This window comes from Phaethon lepturus, unplaced genomic scaffold (genome assembly GCF_000687285.1).
Source record: "Phaethon lepturus isolate BGI_N335 unplaced genomic scaffold, ASM68728v1 scaffold5335, whole genome shotgun sequence".
Classification (NCBI taxonomy): domain Eukaryota; kingdom Metazoa; phylum Chordata; class Aves; order Phaethontiformes; family Phaethontidae; genus Phaethon; species Phaethon lepturus.
In genome coordinates, this window is record NW_010538885.1 from 2,987 (window position 1) to 21,625 (window position 18,639).

The 18,639-nt window shown below is 41.6% G+C and overlaps 1 protein-coding gene across 1 annotated transcript in view; it reads left to right on the plus strand.

Annotated features, from left to right (window-relative positions):
* Positions 1 to 5,093: 5,093 nt before the first annotated feature.
* The window catches only part of MAP2K5 (mitogen-activated protein kinase kinase 5), a gene marked incomplete at its 3' end in the record, with an annotated part of 69,478 nt that continues 55,932 nt past the window's right edge, over positions 5,094 to 18,639 (plus strand). Inside the window, exons 1-6 of the mRNA XM_010286969.1 lie at positions 5,094 to 5,136; positions 5,548 to 5,689; positions 6,763 to 6,802; positions 12,255 to 12,323; positions 12,414 to 12,495; positions 16,425 to 16,486. Coding sequence (XP_010285271.1) covers positions 5,094 to 5,136; positions 5,548 to 5,689; positions 6,763 to 6,802; positions 12,255 to 12,323; positions 12,414 to 12,495; positions 16,425 to 16,486 — 438 coding nt within the window. The remainder of the gene's footprint in view (positions 5,137 to 5,547; positions 5,690 to 6,762; positions 6,803 to 12,254; positions 12,324 to 12,413; positions 12,496 to 16,424; positions 16,487 to 18,639) is intronic.

Genomic DNA, 18,639 nt, shown 5'->3' on the forward strand with positions numbered 1-18,639 from the left:
TAAACCAAATCTGTGGGTGATTTGCTGCATATAGTTTGCAGCTGGTGACTGGCATGTTATTCTGCAATGCGTAACACTTAGAGAATTATATTCATCTTGCGCGACACTGACAGTCGTTTTGCTCTAGGTTATTTCTCATAGGGCAGGAAAATGTTGAGTTTGACTTCGTTCAGTGCCCTTGCATCTGAAGGTGCTGCTTGCTACAACCATAGCTTTTTGTGTGCATTTTTTATTTGCAGTAAGAAACCTAGGGCTTCAATGTGCCTGTTCATTTCTGTTTGGAAATACGCTGCCTCGGTCCCGGAGACCTTTTGTGCGCGTTACTCTGTCGTCGAGTAGGGAGGAGGCCTGGAGCGGTTCGTCAGCGCAGTGCTACGGGTGAGCTGGCACAGATGCAGGGAAGCGGGACTGTATCTGCGATTCTTGAGCGAAACGATGTCTTGAGGTTTTTAATAAATGTGTATAATGAATGCATACCAAGCTGTGAAGCAGGAGGAAGCGTATCTGGGAGTAAGGACCTGAAATACTTTTATTTTTACTTTGTGGCCTCAGGTTGCCAGTTTGGGAAGTTCAGGGTGGACATTAGGGGAAAGCTCTTTGCAAGTAAGACGGTGCAGCGCGTAACGGGGCGTGAGAGAGGCGGGGGATCTCCATCCTTGGGGCTGCCAGCACTGAGCTGGCCAAAGCCACGGCTGAGCTCATCCACTGCCACAGTCCCGCTTCAGGAGGGAGGTTGGATCGGGTGCTGTGCCGAGGGCCCTTTCAGCCACCCTTTCATCTAAAGCATCCTTTAGCAGAATGACGCTTTCCGTGAGCCAGTAGAGCTGCAGCAGATCTGAGTTTGTGGCGTTGGCCATAAGCTGCTCTGGTACCTGGACTGGAGGGGAGCGTTGCATCCCTGCGTCCTGCAGTCACATCGCTAACGCAGCGGTGCTGTCAGTATATCATTTTGTCATATTTGCTGATGTTAGTTATATTTCTGGGAAGGGAAGGGACTAACTCATTGGCATAGCAGACGGGTCATGGCTTTCCCTTGAATCGTTCGGTCTTGCCAAGGAATATCTTATTGATTAGAAATGGTTTCCGTGGCTATTGGGGGGGGGGGGGGGGTGGGGCAATAGAAAAATATGTCCTGGTGGCCAGAGTGAACAGATGGGAAGCAGGATCTGCGACATGGTGGGCTGCTGCAGGCTTCTTCAGGGCTTTTTTGCATCAGCAGCATGATGTAGTAATTTTAATGAATGTTTGCTTCTAGGAGGAGGAGAGTGCATTAATTATGAGTTTTCAGATAATAGTAATAATAGGTTTGTAGTAGAAAGTTATTATATATGTTAGGAAAAGCTATTAGAGAAAGCTCAGTGATCTTTGCATACTCGGTCTGTGCTTCTGATGTGACCATCCTGGAGTCACTCGTATGTTGGCAAATGCTTTACAATTAAAAATTAGAAAATAAATTGAAAATTGCTGTTTCTCTTGAGTGCCTGCATGTTGAAACCTGAAGTTAGTTCTTCGCTTGCCCTGGAAGAAATTATACCACAGTCACAGCAAGTAATGCAGCTCCCCACTGTGCTTATAGGTAAAATTTCTCACAGGGAGAATATAAAATTGTTAGTCTTAGCAAGTTAAAAGAGGGAGAATTTTTTTTGTTTGTTTGACATCTGAGCTATTTATTAAGAAGCTTGTGCATGTTCTGTTTAGTTGGTTTTGTTTGTTTTATTTTTGAACTGAGTAGAGACGCACTATATTCAGTGTATGAAAGTTTTAGTGTTAATTATTAGGATGGGCTGTGGTTTATTCCATAAAGAGGCTTGAGCCAAACATCTTACGTTTCTCCTCTGGTTTTCTTTGCAGTAGACGACCAGAAGAACAAAGCAGGCAATGTGAAATTCAGCTACCTTTTTTTTTTTTTTTTTTTCCTTTTTAAAACAGAAACCAGCTGCTTCTTGCCACTTTAATTTTTTAATTTGTTTTCCTGTAGAAATACCTCTTATATATGGGGGAGAGGTGCCGAGGAGTTGGCAGTTCCCCCAAAGCCCTTTTCTGGTTTTCCATGATACTGATTTTTATTTTCTGGAGCACAAGGGATGCTCACGCCATACTCCACAGTCCATCAGAAGTTTTTCCAGCTTAGCTGGAGGGCTTTGCTCAAGCAGAGTGCACGCTGGCTCACGCCGTCTTTCTTATTCCTCGAAATAACCCAGCTTTTTCCACGGAGCTGGGCAAGCTGCCTTCGCAGCGCTCCCTGAGGGGCACGCTTGATTTTCAGAGCAGAGGAGACAAAGTTACGCTAAAGGACTTGGCTCGCGTGGGTCCCTTCAGGGCTTTAAATGCCTAGGGATATGGTTAATAGTCAAGGTTAATAAAATATTTGACACAACTGTGCCAGTCTTGCTTAGAAGCTGTTCGTTGTAATGGACGAAGGGGGCTCAGAATAACGAACTCTAGTGGGAACGTGCAGGAAGAGATTTAAATTTCTTTCCCCCGGTGGGAACGTTTCAGAAGACGCGGTGGTTGAAGTCTGCCCGTCCTTCTCGTGTACGACGTGCGGCAGCTTTAAGCCACCCTCTCCGCAGGGCGTGCGGCGCGTGGAGAACCCCCCGAAGGGGGAGGCCAGCTGCATCCTCCGTCTCGCGTTACCCCGGTGTGCCTGGGCAGGGGGAAGGTCCCCAAAACTCACCCTGTCCAGCTTCCAGCTTTCTCACGCTGTTTTTCCCCCTCTTTCTCAGAGCTCGTGCAGTGCTTTCTACCCCGCTGCCTCTGCTGCTGTAACATACATTTTCTGAGGAGGTCTGAAAGTGCGTACTCTCTTTTCTCCATCCCCCCTGAAGATTTCTTCCTTCTTTGTGAACACTATAAAAATTCTGTTGAGGGAGTTATCAGTCTGAGTTATTAAAACTCAGTATTAATTCAACAGCAATCTCTTAACTTGGTCCCTGTACCAGGTACTGCTAATATTAAGGGGTCTGCTTCTTTCTACATACTCTCCATCACCTTTCTCCTCATCTGGCGATTATTCAGTTGGTGACTGAATCGAGAGCAGAGGTTGTCCTGTACCTGTATTGGGCATAGGAACTAAAGTCTACTTCTGAGCATCAAGTAAGAACAGTTTGCTTGCATGAAGAGTTGTCATTTTCTGGGGAAAATTAGTATGAATTATTTTCTTGTATCCCATATATATTCTGAAGCTAAGATGCAATTTTCAACCACTAGCCTTTACTGTTCACTTTGGAGATGTCAGTGGAGATCAGCTTAAAATACCTACAACTTTTTGTGCTGTCTTCTTACAGAGGCACAGGAACTACTTCCAGTCAGGCTTTGGTGAATTCGAAAAGAATGCATCATCTTGTAAGATTGGTATCCCAAAATGGATTTCTGAAGTCTGTTTTGTGGGCTTTTTTTAAATAACTTTAATCATTCTCCTCAGCCTAACAAATGCTGTGGCTACAATAACTAACAACTGACTATTATAAAATACAATAAAAAATCAGTTGGATGCAAGATGTTGGAATTACAGTCTCATGTGCAGAAATTGGGCACCAAATGAATTCTCTGATTGCTGTTGTGGGGTTTTTTCTACTATTTTAATAAATACTCTGCCAATATTTTTCAATGTATATACCTAAAATGTATTTTTAGTAATGGAGAAAGTTGTTACTAAAATGGTCATTAATCTCATAGCATTTCCATTTGTTTGCACTTAAAATAATAAAACATCAAGTTTGTGGTAGATGCAATTCTCCAACTAACCTGGGTGGGATCTAGATCAGGCCCTGCATAAGAATATATTCTTGATTTGTCCTAATATCTGTTAGGAGTTTCCTCTCCAGAGAGGAAAAAGAGCGGTCCATGCCATGGCATGTCTTCTAAATGCCCGGTTTAACTAAGAGGCAGAGCGGAGAGGGGAGAAATGCGCATCGGAACCGGCTTCCTGCAGTTGGCAAACTGCAACAAAACTTTAATAATAACAACTTTTATATTTTCAATAGTTGACACTGGCCGTAAGTGTTCAGAATGACTTTTTAAACTCCTGATTGCAGAGGGTGGCTCTCCGTGTCTCTCTGATTTCTCCTTAACAATAAATGATTTATCGCCACCTATTCTCAGTCATCCCTTATAGCTTTTGCAGTGGGTGAAAAGCAAACCAAAAACAAACCCCAACAAAAAAGAGCAGAAAAATGAACTTGTTTTCCCAGAGCTGGTTTCTCCAAGGGATGAAATTTTGCAAACGTCAAAACAGCGTTTTCCTTGAATATTTTGTATTTCAATGCATTTAATTCCTGCTCTTTACGTTTGTCTTTAAGTAGTTCAGCAGCTGTTTAGCAACTGTTCTCACTCGTCTTGAGCATCCACTGGCCTCTCCCGTTAGGCACTGCTCAAATGCGTTCCTAGCAAGAGGAGCTGTCGTCGTAGCTGTTTGTCAGGCGACATCATTTGCCTGCCATCCTGGAAGATTTTTGCGTGTTCACCGAAACGTACAGCGTTGCTGAGGAACCTTTTGCATTTTGCTGCGTTGCTTCGTCTAATGATCTGGTTCTACAGTGATGAGTTTGTTTACTTACTTTTGGAGGTGACACTGAAATCTGTGACAGTTGACCCTTGAGATGAGACTTCACATTATTTATAGGGCATGAATATTAGTTCAGTCTCCTCGTAGGCATCCATAGACTTACTGATGGGTGCAGTATGCCCCAAAACTATGTTTTTCTTCATGCTGTGCACGTTATTCGCTGGGGTTTGGTTTTTTTTTTAGTGCATCCTTCTGAAGCTACATAAAGGTAGGAAATCTTCAGGCTTTAGCTGTGCTGACGGTAACCAAAATGCTCAATACCAACCTCCAGTTCTACATAATATCTAACAAAAACGTTTTCCCTGCACACTCATTGGAACGGGTAATTACTGTAGCAACTACAGACTAATTTGAAGTGTTAGCTGTTAATTAAAACACTACAGAGGTGTACGGTTGTCTTTTGGTGTAACCAAAGCTCCTATTCAAACTTCATTAATCACTTTACAGTTATTGTGTTGAGGAAGGTCAGGACAATGGAGATGCCGGATCAGCCCGGAGTAAGCAAATTCCTTTCCTCCCAGGTAGCATGCCGTTTGCAAAGCCACTGGACACGCTGTACCACGGGCATGGTATCCCCTTTGTGATCCAATTCTCAGCGATAATTAAATGTTAAATTGGTACTGTCAGTGCTCTGTAAACCAAACCAGGTATCTGCCCTCTGCTGGAAATTTAACCCAAACTTCCACGGATGAATTAGCGTGCATCATAATTAAATAATCAAGTCTTCCCTTTTAATTCACTTGGAAACAGGAGATCTCTCTTATGGAAAAAAGATCAGCTTTCTTGACAAGCTAATTAAGTTGCCAAACTGTCCGGCACAGTACAGATTAAGCTAACAGACGTTAGGCATGCTATCTCAACCTGTTCATTTTCTTATCGTTTCTGCTGATCTTAAGTCCATAATGTTTTGCCACTGTTGATTCATCCATAGTTACAGCAGAGTTCGTTTACCCTCTTGGTCTCGTTGGTTATGCGTTCAGCTACCAGTCTGTCAGAGCTTCGTCTGATGATCCTGGTTTTGCCTGTTGTACTGATACTAAATAATGCTGATTTTTGGTGTGCCATTTTAAACTGTGTTTGTTCCAAAAAGCTAATGCCAGCCGGTTACAGAAGTGTTTATCCGTGAGTTATTAAATGAAGGTGAAGTTCTTAGAAACTTCCAAGCTATTGAAAGAAATTATGTAAGTACTCAGGGTTATAAATAAGATTAAACAACAGTCTCGCCCTGTACTATGTGTGATTTTTGCATGCAAAAAAAAAAAAACTATTAAAGCTTTTCTTCTTCAGTAATAACTGTTAGAGGTATATAGTGGTAAAATATAATTCTTTAAAGTTAGTGCCACATATATGGCGTTACTGTGCACAGTGTCATAAATCAGTATGAGACAATAAAACTAGTGAAGAGGAAAACCTTTAATGGTTTTGTTTTTATACAAAATTATATCGGATTTTTAGTAGACATTCTTTTTCGCCTACCTTTTTATTTTCTCACGAGTTCATGGTTAGGAATACACAAGCCATTGTGAAATGACCAATTATAAATGTTTGGCTTCAGAAATGAGGGCAAACTGCTCCTGAAATATTGTGGGACATTATTGTGGATACATGTGAGCATTAACAATAACGCGTTCTAACCTTATACGTGCACACACACGCTAATCTTAAATACAAATGCAGAAAGTTCATTTCACCAGTATCTTCTGTGGGTCCTTAGGTTAGGATAAAGAATGAGTCCTTACCCGTTTTACTTGACTTTAATCGATATAGCTGTGTATCTCACTGTCTTACCACTGAAAATACCCTTAAAATTGGCAAACTTGCATGATAAACCTTGTTTTATGTGAAGATTCTGAGTAATGGATACATCATAATTTTATTGCATTAAAAGAAAATGTGAAAGAGGATAAATTCGTGCTTGTAAGTTTGCTATTACACGGTATGTGAAAGTCTTCAATGTGTATATTTTATATAAAACATGCAGATGTAAAAACCTGCTGAATGGTTTCATTGTAAGTATATTCTTTTGATCAATTATTTTCATCAGTCTTTCCTTAGAAATGCTGTATAAAATTGGTTTATCGTAAAACGTATTAGCTCCAAGTCATTTTTCTGTGAAATTAGTGTATACATGTTGCACATATGTATAGAGGTAATTTTATGTGATCTCAAGTTATTTAATTTTTTCCCTCATGCAGGGCATATCATGTCCCTAGTGGAAAAATACTCGCAGTAAAGGTAAGATATTACAGTAATTTTCTTTCTCTCTGTCTTTCTCTCCATTCTTTCTTGACCTTGGTTTCCCCCCCCTCAGATTGTTAGATCTCAATTTGTTTTATTGCATTAAACTCCACGTTGCTTATGCAGGAAAACTCCAGTCCGTAAATTTAGTGAGTCCCAATGAGCACAGAGTTCCCAGAAATCCGGTTTTCACCCGCCGGGAATTGCTTGGCACCGTGCGTAGGTACCGCCGCATCTTCCCGCGGGGTTACGGGGATGTGTCCGAGGGCAGCTGTGGTTTCGCCTCGCCAGCGCCGGGCAGAGACGCTGCTTCGCCGTCCTGAACCCCGGCGTTACAGGCGTGATGGAGAGGTCGCGGGGTGTCAGCCTCTGCCTTTCTCCGCTGATGCCAGACCGTCCTCAAGGGCATATTCTTGAGTGGTCCCTGCAACCTCATTTTCAAATAAAAAAGAATTTCCCTGTTTTTGGGGGATAATGTTCTGTTTCCCTAGGAGATTTTGTGGTTTTAACAGGTTTGGTTATGAATTTTAAGGTCCTGCCCCCACCCTGATTCTTTTTTTATCCAACTGATTTGGCTTTTTTCTTTTTTTCTTGTGCATTCTTTGCAGTGAAGCTCTGTACTGCAGTGTTATGTGGTCAGATAAATACCAGCCTGCTCTGAAAGTTCCGTTAAAGCTCTGGTAAACTAGTGGCGCAACTCTGACAACAGTACTACGCCAACTCTTGTACGTAATTTGTTAAACTGAATTATTAAATTAGTTAATTTATTAAAAAAATTAAAATACATCCTTATATCAAACTTTTTTTTTTTAGTTTGGCAATTTTTGTTAAAACTCAAAGCAGTAGAGACTTTTGGAAAACAAATTAATGGCTGCATTCATACCATTCCAATTACTAGTTTGAGATCTAAAAAAAGGGTATATTCTAAAAATCTAATTTATGGAATAATTACTTAGAAAACTGTAAAATGGGATTTTTGTCTCACTTCTTTCTGGATTTTTTTGCTGTCTTTATTTAATACTGCTGGATTTTTTTGAGAAAGTCACTTTGAAAAAGTCGTTTCAAGTGGTATCCACCATTCCTAAACGTGTCATGAGCAGTTGGAGTAAGACAGGAATTGTCTGAGTTGCAATAGGCATAAAAGTACGGAAGACGTAATAATCAAAAATATTGTTTATTACAGCTTTGAATGCGGAACTGAAAAAGCTCTTCCCCTAAATGCCGGGGTTGCGTGAGGATGCCGCTTTTCCCTGGTACCTACTACCTTGCTTCCTCAAATAATCTTTTCCGAGCTCTACAGAGAGCATCTTCTCCCGTGCCAGCTCTGCTCGGCGCTGCTCCCCAGCCTGCCCTGTGCTGCTGCGGGGCTGGGGCTGCCCTCGGAAGCTGCCTGGAGAGGAGGTGGAGCAAGAGAAAAATCGCTCGGGCAGGCGGGGAAATGAGTTCACCCTTTGCAAGGTTAATTGAAATCACCTCCCTGTGGCAAAAAGCCGTTTCCCCCAGCAATTTCACCTCCTTGTTTCCCTTAGAGTCCAAGGGTTTGGTTAGTCCTCGTGGCTAATTAGCATCCCGAAGATTTGGGAAGCTGAGTTCTCTGGTAGATACTACTCATGGTGGTCCTGTCACTCTCAATTTTGTATTTTCAGTGTGTTTTCAGAAGAAATATTGCATCAACGTGTGTGTGTTATCGTAGTTTAAAATACCGTGCTCGCAAACGGGAGGTCAGGAAACCTGCTCTGACGGTGATGGTGCCAGCTTGCTCTACCAGGAAAATTACTTACCGCATCTATGGCTCAGCATGCCCAGCAATAAAAAGGGGCTGGTAATGCCAGTGTCTTGACCCAACCATCACAAGGATCAAGTGTTTTGAGAGAGACTAACCATGCTAAAGGGGACATCACTGTGAAAGTAGAGCTCTGCATTTTTGGGGGCTTTTTTTTTGGTGATAATATACAGGTTTGACAGGACAAGATGACATTCTGAAAACCTGTTGATTAAAATGCTCTCAGCTGGTAGATAATCTTGCAAATAGATTGAACGGGAGAAGAAACCAATGCTAACGCCTATCTTATAGACCAAAGCTATGTCGTTAGATGTTTTACATAAACTTTACAGCTGGGTAATGTGCAGAGGATTTAATAGATTTTTCTGAAGATAACTTTTTTCCTAATTCGAGAGAAAAATCCGAATGAAAAATTTGAGCCTGTCTGATTGCCATTCTTCAGCTGCTTTTAGTTTCTCCTGCTCTTAAGCTAGCATTTAAATGGACCATTTGATTAATCATTTGTATACTGACTGTAATACTCCGAAATTTCCTTTGAGTTGTACATACTGTAAAAGACAATTATGTCGCCACAGATTAAATAAGTGAATTAAAACAGAATAGCAGCTTAATTTGACCTGTGATTTTGCTCTCGTTCCCTTTAGTGGAACGTATGCCACTCCAGCAAATAGATGAAGTCATCCATGACAGCTTGTGATGAATTGCCGTATTTATACTGTATATTTTAATAGCCTCACACTAATTTAAATTGAGCACAGAGTAAATTATAATTCAGTCACTTGACTGCTTGTATTTAACTTGACAACTCATCCTTATTTGTCCTGGAGGTGTAGTGGATAGCAGAGGAAATACGCTCAGGTATTCCTCTTTTAAAAATTAACCCTTTTCACTTGAAACGTGAGGTACGTTGGGTTCACGTACGTTATGAGCGTGCTAAGCAGCTCCAAGGTTGCTGTATTTTAGGCAGGAGCTTGCTAAGGAAGATGTGCAGGAGTGCTTGGAGCCCCTTGCTGAATCTCAGAGGACCCCCGTGCCATTTAAATTTTAAAAATGCCCCCATTGTCCAGTGTCCCTCGCCAGCTCTCCCTGTGAGGCACCCTTTGGACTAGTTTTGAAGCCAGGACGGGCGCTGGAGCTCCGAGCTCGGCTGCCGGCCCCCCTTCCCAGCCAGCCCGGGTTACCCTTGGTCCCGACTCCAGATGGGTCCCGTTCATCCGCGTCCCCGAGGCTCGGTCACCCCGTGGCAAGCGCGCGTGGCTGAGGACCGCTGGGCAGCGGCAACCCGCCAGGCTCCTCTGTTCCTCGGACTTTTGTTGGTAGCTCTTGGTGCAAACTTGCTAAGAAGCTCTGCTCCTGCATGTGTTGAACAGCGCGTGTTATTTTATGCCTGATGAATTGGGTTTCGTTTTTCTGCTCTCAATAATTCTAAGAAAATAATGGTGATTTTTTGCCAGAAAGTTCTTTCCAAAGGTGCCATTTTGGAAAAGTTTGTTGTCTAATGTTATGTCTCATTTGCTTGCCCATATTACAGTTGTGGAAATTGCAGCCAAATCCTTAGTCACAGCTTCTTCCTTGCTTGGTAGCAATGGGTTTGAGGAGGTTTTGGGGTTTTCTTTCATGTTTGAACGCTGTTCCAGCCCATGCTTAAGACTGCCAGCTCACATATTCTTAAAAGTCGTTTCACCCATACAAACTTCACTTTCTAAATACGCTTGGAGATTTTATACATAAGGGCTATGACCGTGGACGTCACAAGCGCGGATGAAGGCAGTGCTGTGTAGGTATTTTTCTTTTCCCCTTTCTGCCCCCATTTCAGCACTGTAAATAACATAAGGTTCCTCCAACCTTGACATCCCCTGTGTTGTAAGTCACGCGTGTTTAGATGGAAGAAAATGCTTCTGTACGATAGTTACGCAGAGAAAGTGAGACGGTGGTCTCTCCCCATTTGCTTTGCGGTGACACACGCTTGCCACACCGTTGCAGTGCGTTTCCGTCCGTGCCCTACCCTGTAGTAGCCTGAACACTTGTAAATAGGGTAGCTCTGCTTTTCCGGGTTATCCTCACTATTAGAATGCAGGGTCTGTATGTAATTATAGTTAATGCAAATCAGCCAGAGACCTTTCTTCACGCCAGGTCTTGGTTGACTGGATGTCAGTGATGTATTTGACGCCGATCATGCTAACTAGTCATTGCTCAGGTCGGTGAAGCCTTCACGGTGAACGAGGCAGGGAAATTTCTCACTGTGAGTAGAATTTAGTGAGAGAAAATTTAATTTTAGACTGTTGACAAGATTAAATTCTGTTAATATTCAATGGTTAAAACTGATGGTATTCCAGCAAATTATTTTAAGTTTTTCATGCTGGAAAAATGTAAGTGAATATTGTTGGCAAATGATTATTGATCTAGACAAGTGTGTTAAACGTTTCGTGGCAGCCCTGTATTACACTTACAATTTAGTTTAGTGACAGCTTTTATAAATAACCCTAAAGCAAACTCTTGATAGAAACAGGTTACCGTTTTTTCTTTTAGACAGATTTTGATACTGTAAAATGCATGTGTTTGGAAACGGTCTCTCTATATTTTGTTTCGTCAGCAGTATATGCAGCCTATAATACTTATTCTGCTAATTCTGCAAATTGCCTAGGTTTTGTTTCCCTCTAGCTTGAAGTATTAAACTGTGAAATACTGTGTGGTAGCAGACTGAGTCCGGCTAGATGCATTTGGAGTCCATTTTGGGTTATATAGTAGTACTTAATAATTTTGTGTGCAAGTCTTCACATAATCATGGCAAAGAACTGTTTGGTAAAGTTGAGTTTCAATGCTGGTTCTGTCGGCACCAGCATCCTTATTAAAGAGGGTCCCGAAAACTTGTAACTCCAGACAGTGCACCCCACCTTCACTGCAGCGCTTGGTACTTCAGTCCTGCTGAGCAGCCTGGCTCGAAACGGTGAGAAATGAGGGCATGGATGAGGGAAGCAGCAGAGGAGCGTGGCAGTGAGCGGCTGGTTTGAGCCTCTGAGCGCTCAAAGCCGAGCTGGTGGTAGTTGTTTTGAGGGTTGCTTTGGTCAATGCTTACCTAAGCATCTGTACCATCTGCTGTCATCTGCATTTCTTCTGTATATTTAACAGTTTTCTCTGTTAGGAAATTGATATTAAAATAAATAGAGTATTTATTTAGATTTTTTTATTAATAGTAATAATAACTATTAAAAAGGGGGTAAATAATAAAGAAACTGAAGCTGTAAGAGTGGTGGTAAGAGACACTCCTTTAGGGCACCACCGAGGTACTTTCAATGCTGCAGTACGTACTTAGCCCTAGAGTTAACATGGACACGGTCGGCATTACGGGGGCTTGTGCTCAAGCTCTAACTTGTCTCTTGGTCAAATGGTTAAACCACAAACCTTATGACATTTCATGGATAAAATTGGATGTACAACTTAGTTTACTTGTAACTAACTTTTAAAAGTAAAGAGGTCTGTCCTTTCATCTCCATTTCTTTCCTTCGCTCATCGCTCTGTTAAAATATTCTTTCCACCTATTCCTCTCTTTTCTTTTCTCACATAAGGATAATTAATACATGGATCTTCAGTTAATTTGAATCACTCGCTTTTTGTGTCAGTTCTGATCATATGTCCTTTTTTTTTCTTTTTTTTAATATATTTTAGGTCATACCCTTAGATATAACACTGGAACTCCAGAAGCAGATAATGTCAGAGTTAGAAATTCTTTATAAGGTATACAGATTTTCTCATTTGCATTATTCTTGCATATAGTCTTCTTACAGCAAATTTTAAAACAGGCTTCTCTTTCTTTTCTTTTTCCAGTGTGACTCATCATATATCATAGGATTTTATGGTGCTTTTTTTGTAGAAAACAGAATTTCATTGTGTACAGAGTTCATGGACGGTGAGTTGTGTGTCTAGTGTGCTTCTGATTGCCTAGAATGTAAATGGAAAAATCATATAAAGATGTGCTTTTCCAGAATGGAGCAAAATGCAGTAGTATGACTGGAAAATATAAAGTATTAATAAATTTGCGAGTATTTAAAAAAAAAAAAAGGTTAGTATTGGGATTGTGTTATACTCTCCATGGTTTGCTGTAGTTTCCCAAGTGTAACTTCACTTGCTTTTATTGAAAATGTAAATAGAACAGAAATAAATGCTAGCTTAATTTGTGGTTTGATATTTGAGTCTTCCATACAATCTGTCCTCGCTGACAAAACAGCTGTTCCTCACTTCTACTGTTTTGATAGCCAAAACAGATTTTCTTTTAAAGAAATCTATTAACCCAATGTCCTATGTGTTTTCAGTGGAAATAGTCTCTTAATTGCAAGACAAGGAATTATTTTCCAACGCAGCTGTTTAGCGGTGCTGCACTGAGTTTCTTTTTGAGTGTACTCTTATTTCTCCCAATGTGAATCTTCACACCAACAGTATCCCCTTCCCCACAACCTGATGCTACTATCATTATGGAGATGTATGAGTGCTTTGCTTTGAAATCTTGTGCTGTGTGGCACTCCTGGAGAAAAGGCAGGAAAAGTGTACTAATTACAGCAATTTATAATCATTGCTGCCCTTTGCGTATCGGTCCTGAGAGCGTGTCTCACGACAGATGCAGTCCCCTTGTGTCTTGTGCGCAAGAACCCCCTTCGCAGCGTTCAACTTTGAACATCGTGCTGTTGTTACAAGCGATAGTCTATTACTCTCTCCAGGATTTTCTTATGAGCCAGCATTTTATGCGCTATCCAGGTTTTTCACAAAGGTTCAGTTAAACTGGATATAAAGAAGTAAGGATCTTGCAGGTAATTTGCTATGGAGGGAAGGCTTTCTGGCAGGAAAACTTCCAAAGCCAAATTGTGTACCATTAAGCATCGTTGAGTAGCTTCTTTCTTTCTGACGGGGACCATGGATAAAACCCTTTAGGGGTTTATGGTGCATTTTGTTTTCTCCCTGTTAAAATGGTCTGTTATTACTGCTATTTCTCTCTTTTTACACTTACTAGCTCTGTCCCAGTGATCATTGTGCCCCGTTTCCAAGCATGAGTATTCTCTCCGATTTTTCCATAAAATATTATATTTATTGAACAGAAGGCACAAGTTGAATTCTTTGCTGTTCTCATGCTGTGTGACCATTAGCCATTTCTCTGTTCTGTCCTTGCAATTGCACTCAGACTTGCAAGCCTGGGTTAAGCAGGAGTCGGTGCAGTAAGGAGGTGTCTGCTCATGCCAAAACATGCCTCTGCCTAGAGTATGTATGCTCCTATTAATTCAGAGATTTTTAAAAATGACAGACATAACTGCTTGCAGTTCTGAATTCTTGTTTGAAAATATTTAAGCCCTTAGGGTATGCATCCCTCATGATGTTGCACAACGATGGTGTTTACTGACCATGCACAAATTACTTGGAATTATGCTGGAGATGACCTCTGGTCTGCCTCATGTTGTGCGCTCCTTCTGGCAGAATGCAACAGCAATCATTTAAAGGAAGAACAAAGTGCAAATAAAGGGACCTTGCCTTTTTTTCTTCCCCCAGACCTTTAATTTTGATGCCTAAGGATGCAGGTAAAGATATGAAAAAATACTTTCTCATCCTGCCGATGAACAGCTTTAACCTTGACAAATTTTTAGCCCTTCTGACTGTCTTAGGCCAGTTTGTAATATTCCCTGAATCCATATCCCATGACTCTTGTTTCCCCGGTTGTATCCTGTACCATAGTGCAAAACATGGGTTTTTCCTTTATGAATTACCTAGATACAGGTGGATCTGCATCTTTTGGGGTACTCATGACTGAGGGGTACACATAGGGAAAAGGTGCATGTATTGGTTCTTTCCTGGCACCTGCAAGCAGGAGAAAGTAACTCCAAGCCTGCAAATAGACCTGGATCACCCTCTCACCTGCCAATTGATCGTAAAGAGCAACAGAGATGTGAAATGAGGCTTTCTAATCTTTGCCCTTTTACATTTATAATAAAGATGATGTTCTTCTAAATAAAGGCGGCGAAATGCACTGTTGCCTTTTACTTATGTTATTGCCCCTTTTCCTTAAAACTGCTGAACACTCGCTAAATTCCCCTTAAAAGCAGCGAGAGGTGCAGGTTATCAGACAATCCCCAGATGTCTAATGTAGATATGGGACCTAACATTATGTATTTGGATTTGGAAATGTTGTCTGCTATAGAATTTTTTTCTCCATGGAAAAATGATAGATTTCCCTGATTGTTTGCAAAAAGATACCTTCCTTAATTTTTCAAACAGCACTACCTTTAGTGACATCTGTAATAGCAAGATGTAGCAGTTTGGTGTATGAAAATACATCTATTTTTTGTCCAAGATTTAAGGATGAGTTATAAGCATTAACAGGAATTCCCTGCCATACCACCACCTTCTGTTTGGCTTTTGTAATGAGTAGTAGGTATCTGTGACGCTACATCCTCTTATTTCTATTAAATAGTACTTACATTTACTTTTAAAACTGAGGTTCATTATAATCCACAGGCAGTGTGGAGAGTGTAAGTTGAAAGATTAAACTTGATGAACGAATAGTAGTTTCAGTGATCTGGAATCAAAGCAACATCAGCAAAGACAAACGCATACTGTATTTCTGACAGTAGATGTGATGAGGAAAATGAGGGGAAAAAACCAACCACCACCACAAAACCCCAATGATTAGAGTAAGGAGTATAGTATAAATAAGAGCTATTGTGTAATTGAGGCTGAAGACTGGAGTAAGGACCTTGTGACTTCTTTGGATTACTGCATTTCAGAATGAATGGCTTTTACTTTAAAAACTGAACCATAAGCAAAGTACAAGGTGTAGTTTTCTTAATTGCTGGGAATTGACCTAACTCTTTTCCCAGTGGTGTCCATCAGTAGAATCCATACGCTACACTGAGAGCAGAGTTAGATCAGTGCTGAGCACTTCTGAGAACCTCAAGCCTTGAATAAGACAACACGCTCTTGCAAGCTAAGTGTAATATGCTCTGCCTGGAACTTGCTTGTCCTTTCTTCCCCCCTCCTCCCCCCCCCTGCCCAGTTGGATATTTTTAATTCTCAATTTTAAATTTACTTTCTTGCCCAAGAATTTGTATTTCACTCCAGGGACATTTTGAACACTGGATTGATCATGAGTCTCCTGTGTGGAAGGTAAAGGAAACAGTCCTTCCCAGTCCCTTGGGGATTAGGAGGACTTTGGTTTCTCTCTTTCCATGAACGTATGATGCTGGCTGGACAGGGTTATGCCAGACAGTAAGTTTTGCCCCATGCTGGACTTTACTGGCAAAACTTATCTGCTTGCCCAGGAGCTCCTTGTCTTTCATTTTCAGACATCAGTGTGGACACAGACTGCCACGCTCAACCAAACGTTCACCAGTTTGATCATCAGGAGGCAACAATTTTAAGCATGTATCTAAGCATTGTATCAGCTACCATGTAATGTTAGCACCGGATTTGTGGGACAAGGGCTAGGATGCTTCGGACTTTGAAGTGCACTGTTGCTTTTTGGGATGACTTTGTTATTCCTGGGAAGTTACACCAAGCCTGGTGATTTTGAGTTCTCCCAATACTCAGTCCTGTGACTGGGAGGTTACCTAAAAGGAGTTCTGGTATTAAAGCTGCAAGGAAAAATAAGTAACTTGGGTGAAGAGAGACCTGAGAACTGTTTCATGTGTTTATTCAGAGTTTGGTAGGTTTTTAAGGTCAGTTATTTCTGACACAGTTATTGTTACATCATTGATGGTGTTTTTATTAATAACCAAGGCCTAGAAAACCCTTGTGACTTCAAATCTAGGGCAGTATTTCATTTTGTGTTACCTAAGCACATTTTGTTTGTCCCTGCAGGGGGTTCTTTGGATGTTTATCGAAAAATTCCAGAACATGTACTCGGAAGAATAGCAGTAGCTGTAAGTACTTTTTTCTCTTTCAGTTTTTTGATTGTGCATGTAATACGTCTCTGATTTGAGCGTGCACGTGCCCCTCTGGGACGCTGAGTCATCTCCAGGACCCGTGTCCTCACTGTGTCTGCGTAAAAGGGAAGGTCCTTCCTATCTCGTGCTCTTCCTGACCATCCTGCGTGCACATGGACACCGGGGTTAAGGAAGCCTTCCTTTTGAATGACCAGCACATGAGTTGCCAAAGGCTCAAGAAATGTAAAAGGATGTGATAAATTGACTAGGATAAGAAAAAAAGATCATGAATTAGCTGGAGAACTGTGTGGTCATGTTTCTTCATATCAACCCTTGTAGGATGGGAGCAGTCCTCTTAATCGCCTTTATTTGGCCTTTGAGTCCTTCTGTGTTATATGATTCCTTTAAAATGTGATTCAGAAGCCCTGTCCTAGCCCTTGTGGTGATCCCTCATCTGGCTTCTGCTGAGTCTCCTGTGTAATTTCCATTCTAACTGTCCTCATTCTGTACAAAGTAACTCAATTAGATTTGCTTCCCAGGTTGAAAAATTGTCAGTTCCTGTTATCAAAATGCAATGGCAGAACACGTTTTCTGTCTTCCCCTGTGGCAGATGTGCTCCTTAAGGCAGATAAGGAGGAGGCTGCAGTTTTTATCTGGCACAAGCCAGGCCTGACAAAGGCTGCCTGGGCACGGGCTGCTCTCTCACCCCTGCGCTGGGACCCTTCACACGTGAGCAGGCACGGCTGAAGACCCAACAGGCGTTTCAGGGATGGTGAGCAGGGAGCTGGTCTGCGGTCTAGGAAGAAACTATCAATCCCCAGTGTCTACTCAGTTTGGTAGCAAGGTGTTGACAGTGGGATCCTTGGAGCAACCTGGTAGCCCATCGCTGTGTCTCGGCAGCATTCAGTGACTTTGCGGTGCTGGAAATCCACTAGCCATGGTCGGAAACTCGGATTACAGAACAAAAAAAAAAAGTAAAGAAAAGTTCCGTATTTTGCCACAGCTGAACACAGGGTAGATGACCAATGTCTTAGTGGATCTCACAAGGGAGAGAGATACTGCTAAACAATTGCTAAATATAAGGGATACTTTGATAACTTAAGCAGTTTAAAGCATAACAAAGTTATTCTATCATGTGCCATTTAATTAAGTGCTGGGTTTTCACATTCATTATACATCAAGCTGACAATTTAAATCCTTTAATCCAACACAGGCAGCTATTTAGTCTCTGTTCATTGTAATTCACAGCTCTACTTTCTCTTAATTTGTGTGGCCTGCCCAGGGTGATGAACATCCTTCTCTGATGCTGTTTCCTCTAAGTAGCTTCAAATCTGCTCATTATATAGCCTAGCAGTTTCTTAGGAATTTGAATGCTTTTCACCTTCAGTTCAGACTAAAAACGTTTCATCTCTTCTTCCCTATGGAGCAATGAATGATAAGTTGCTCACGGTGTCCTTATATTCCTGACGCTAAATAGGATGTGTATAGTCTAATAATATAGTGTAATAATATGGGGATGGGCCTTCAAGCATTTCTTCAGATGCTTGTTCCTCCTCCTTTTTCTTATCTCACTTCATGTTGTGCATTTAATACATCCACACTAACCTTAGAATTTCCTTACTTGCTTTTGTCTCTCCCCCATCCTCCCCAGCGCACCTGGCTTGGTATTCTGCAGATGTTCTCTTCCAGTTTTTCTTATCCCTAACGGTGGTGCTTCAGCCCCATCTTTTATGTCTTGATATATATATTTTTTTGTTCACCTGCAGGGTCATCTCTTTACAAATCTGTTAGTTAGTGAGCGTGACTCCCTGACATGGACAGTGTGCTGATACTTAACTTTTCCTAGTTATTTTATTTGCGGCTTTAGGAGCCTGTCCCGTGCCCAGTGCAGTGCCAGGGGGTCAGTAAAGGGGTGAAGGAAGGAGCGGGTGCCTTCAGAGAAGCAACTCGCCCCTTTCTCCCGCGTCTCCGTAACAGAAGGTGTGCACTGAGGCTGAACCAGCACTGGCAGCGTCCTCTGCTCTGGTGCTGATTTTTCACTCGATTGCCATAGTAGACGTGTTGGAAGGAGGCAGTGAAAGCCTTTGTTTTCTCTCTAATTTATCAGTGGCAGCAGGGATGGCTCCCTTTAATCTACAGAAACAGGCAAC